Here is a 4,568-nt window from a genome sequence, read left to right as displayed (position 1 = left end):
AGTATGTTCGATCTACGCTCTTCACCTCACAATATTTCTCAGTATCTGTTATTACCGTTGTCCGGCTGCGCGCTATGCACCTTCATTTTTTACGCATATCATAGCCGACGCGTCTGTCGTCGTCGTCGGCATGTACGACGGCTCCGGCTTGATGCTGTAATTAAGGTCCTGTGTGCTGGGATACTGGTACCCGTTCAGGTGGCGACGTCTGCGGATGGTAGCCCCTCTGTAAAACAAGCGAACGGTCACAGCGATGTCGAGCCAGAAGCATTCTCGACGGGGGACGTTCGCCGCCAATTTCCCTTTGGCGCAAACTTACTTACTTACCTTACTTAATATCTAACTACCTTAAACTTTAATAAATAAATTACTCCGTGATTTTTCAAGCAACGGGATGCGCTGAATGCTAGGCGGAAACATCTGATATTTTATATCGCTATTCCGACTGACACCACTATTTGCTTTATGTGTCAACTACATTTGTTGTCTACCGCCGAGACCGTGACAACTTACAATAGACTTTTCCAATGGTAGATAGTTGACCCATCTACTGACATTGCTCTAACAAACGACATTGAGCTCTTACAAATGACCATGACCTTGACCTTGAACTTAACCTGTTAACTGACTTTGTCATCTCACACTGCTGCCCCCTCCTCCCTCGCCACTTCCTCACACTCCCCACCTTCCCACCAACACTTCACTCCCTCCCCCACACACTTCTCACCCTCCCCCGACACATCCCTTCCCTCTCCACATCTCCTTCCGGCCCCTCCACCAACACCTCGCCTCCCCTCCGCCCAACACTTCCCTCCCTCCTCCCGCCACACCTCCCCCAACACTTCCCTCCCTCCCTCCCCCAACTTCCCTCGCCTCCCCCACACCTCCCCACCCTCCCCCAACACCTCCCTCCCTCCCCAACAGACCGTCCCTTTTTTCCCCAAATACACCTCCTCCTCCGCCTAACACCTCCGCCCCCATACACCTCCCTCCCTCCCCTGACCCTCCCTCTTCTCCCCCTGCACTCCTTCTTCCCATGACACCTCCTCCCTCCCCCAACCTCCCTCCTTCCCCTGACACCTCCCTCCTTCCCCTGACACCTCCCTCCCTCCCCCAACACTCCCGTCCTATCCCCCTGACACCTCCTCCCTCCCCCACACCTCCCCACCCTCGCGCACGCCCTGCGCGCGCACGACACTTACAATAGAAATTTATTACTGTTCGGATCAAGGTCCTGTGAGCTGGAAGGCTGCGCTACGTGTGACTGCGACATTTGCTCGTACTGGTTCATGAGCGCGCGGTGCTCCTTGTGCCACCGCACCTCGTCCTCCACCCGCTCCCGCTGCTTCTTCGACATGCGGCCAAACTTCACAGCTGAAACGACACGGCGATGTGAGCGACGCTAACAACGGCGACGCGAGATGTCGATGATGGTAACCGCGGAGACGCGAGACGTCGACGACGGTAACCGCGGCGAAGCGAGACGTTGACGACGGTAACCGCGGCGACGCGAGACGTCGACGACGGTAACCGCGGCGATGCAAGACGTCAACGATGGTAACCGCGGTGATAAAAGACGTCGACGACGGTAACCGCGGTGATGCAAGAAATGTTGTGGATGGTAACCGCGGTGATGAGGGGCAATGCAGCCGATCACAGCCATAGTGACAGCAGTGGCGATTACCAAGACAACAAGAAAATAATAACGTCAGCAATGACAATAGCATTGACATCAGTGACAGTAGCATTATGACAACATGGACAGAAGCCAAAACAACAATGGCAACAACTATGGTAGCCCTGAGAACATTCAGCATTAACATTCTAGGTCCGTTTACATGTAGATACATGCACTGGAGACCATCTCAGCACTTACCGTCTCGCGACATTCCGAGCGCCAAACATTTCTGTAGTCTACAATACTGACATCTGTTCCGATTCACTCTATCTACAATACAGTTCTTCTGTCGGGGACATTGATAGTTCACAACACTGCTCTGACTGCGTCTGAAAAAACCCTGAAGCAGAACGAACGTGACAATTTATTACTGACAGTGGTGAGGAGCTCGCATTGACATATCTGTTACCAATCTACCATCTTTAAATTAATAAATAAATAAAATAAAAATTTAGTATGCGACCGCACTGATGCAGTTGCTGAACGTCTTCGACATTTTGTACAACTAATGTCAGACAGAAAGCCAACATGAATAGCAGTGATGTGCACGGAACATTTGTCACACAGGAGCTGTTGATTCTAATGCATGTACGGATGATTTCATTACAATAATTGTAATATACATACTATAAATACACCACATATAATATATTATATTTTATATGTTATGCATATATATTTTAGGCTTTTTTGCAGCAGCACGAACAACAGCTGCACTTCCAATTTTTGTTTTAAATAAAACGGTCCAGTCACAAGTTTAAGCTCCGCTAGGTGGCGGCACGGTATAACAAACTAGTTCACTAACGGCCGATGTTGACCTGGCAAATTACTTCCTGTTTCGATCGAAAAACGATTCTCGTAAAAAAAAATCGTTGGTAAACACTCTCGCGCGTGCGTTTAATTCACGTGCGCCATGCGAAACGTAACCTGTTGATGAGATTAACACCGGAAGCAATGATCACGTTTCCTTCGCAGTCGTTATCGTAACCAGATGCCGTCATCGAGGGCGGAAATAAATGTAAATTATCCTACTGCTGCCTTGCAGCCATCTTGAAGACAAGTTTGCAAGTCTTCAGCGTAATAAACGCCAATAAAAAACGAGCGATTACGTCTCATGTGGGACAACAGCATCCACGCGATACAGCGATATAAGAGTGCAATGCCACGAGGCGAGAGGGTATAAGGGTGGCCCAAGACTAACATAAACCAACTGAAATTACCACACATCACGCCTGTTCGTAATTTATTGTGAAACAATCCTAAATACCGGAATCGGAAGCACTTTGGTGCAAATTAACGGACTCTGCGTTTGTCATTATTCGGCAATGACGCAACTCGATCCGCAAAAGGGAGGAAAGAAACTTGATCGCTGCCCGATTATGCGAGGAATGTGTATTCAAGTGGAATAATAATAAACATGTATAACCACTAATCAAAGTATTAATTTATTTGTTCGGGGGCCCGCGCGACGATACGGGGATGTTATTGACAATGCTGGTGCGCGTTTAGGCGACATGGGGGGGGGATACGTCACGTCACGGTGACGTAACACCGTCGCACCTCCACCACGCTATACGTCACTATACGCTGTGCGGTTTCCTATAATAAATGCCATGCGCCGTAAGAATGACATGCAGCATCCGCTTGCCAGAACAATAGAAACTGAGCAACAACTCAACCAAGTGCATGCACTGCACAGCGGTAGAATGCATTCTCTAGCGATACAATTTACTATATATAAATAACTACTGCATGTGGATATATTACATCAAGAGCTAATGATACATAATTGCTAATAATAATGAATTATTATCTCTTCACATATAGGCTTTTAGTGATGGTGAGGAGCTTGTAAGCTCATGTTGACATATCTGTTACCAATGTACCGTCTTTAAATTAATAAAAAAAAATAGGCCTATATCTATAGCTACTGTGGATAGATTTCATCGAGAGCTAATAACACATTAATTGCTAATAATAATATAGAGAGATATGGAATATAGATACAGCCAGCTACTATATATATACAGCTAGGGGATAAATTAACGTTCGGCTAGTAGATGGGATATGACTACGCAGCTGATTACTACAGAGGAATACATTCATGGTTTGCTAGGTGAGATAGCCATACCTTGCAGCCTTCACAAGTTATCACTCCGTAGTGGACACCTGATGATTTGTCACTGCATATCTTGCATGGAATTATCTCTATCTGAGCTGTAAGAGAGACAGAAAGAAAACAACCATGAATGATTTGCGAAAGTCTACAAGCAATGATCGAAGGAGGCAAGCACCTAGAATGCAATCAGTCATTACTTAATAAGCAGGTACACTCCCATTAAGTGGCGACCATGCATGAGGCCGTACATAGCAACAACAGTGTTACATGGCAACCGCGTATATGTCGTGTTATGTAGTAACATTGGTATTACAGACACAACGTGACATATGCCCTGTTACACGGCAACAGCTTATAAGACGCTAGGTTAAGTTGCAACAACGTTATATTATAATGTGTTGAATAGTAACAACGGTATATAATGTCTAAATTGTTTCAACGTTATATAATGTTTTGAATTGTAGCAACGGTATATAATGTGTTAAATAGTACGAACGGTGTATGTTTTGAATAGTAACAACGGTATGTGTATTACATAGTAGCAGATTTCAATGCAATAACTTTGTATGACGTATTGCACGGTAACAGCTTATATGTCGCTAGGTGATATTGCAGCAACGTTATAAGATTTGTGACATGGTAACAGCATATGTCGTCAGGCTATACTGCAAAAACATTATATTTGTTACATCGCAACAATTATATGCATATAACAGTAGTGAATAAAAAACATGTTTTTATTTACACCTGATTATATGATGTGTTACATGG

At 45.5% G+C, this 4,568-nt stretch overlaps 1 protein-coding gene across 1 annotated transcript in view; it reads right to left on the bottom strand.

Annotated features, from left to right (window-relative positions):
• The window catches only part of LOC106813245 (probable nuclear hormone receptor HR3), a gene marked incomplete in the record, with an annotated part of 9,497 nt that extends 5,598 nt beyond the window's left edge, over nucleotides 1-3,899 (bottom strand). Inside the window, 4 exon segments of the mRNA XM_014817335.1 lie at nucleotides 116-226; nucleotides 1,203-1,374; nucleotides 1,877-2,018; nucleotides 3,810-3,899. Of these exon segments, the coding sequence (XP_014672821.1) occupies nucleotides 116-226; nucleotides 1,203-1,374; nucleotides 1,877-1,889 (296 nt within the window).
• Nucleotides 3,900-4,568: the final 669 nt, after the last annotated feature.

The sequence above is a fragment of the Priapulus caudatus genome, unplaced genomic scaffold, assembly GCF_000485595.1.
Source record: "Priapulus caudatus unplaced genomic scaffold, Priapulus_caudatus-5.0.1 Scaffold744, whole genome shotgun sequence".
NCBI classification, from domain to species: domain Eukaryota; kingdom Metazoa; phylum Priapulida; class Priapulimorpha; order Priapulimorphida; family Priapulidae; genus Priapulus; species Priapulus caudatus.
The sequence above is the reverse complement of the archived record's forward strand: the minus strand, read 5'-3'. Positions and strand labels throughout refer to the sequence as shown.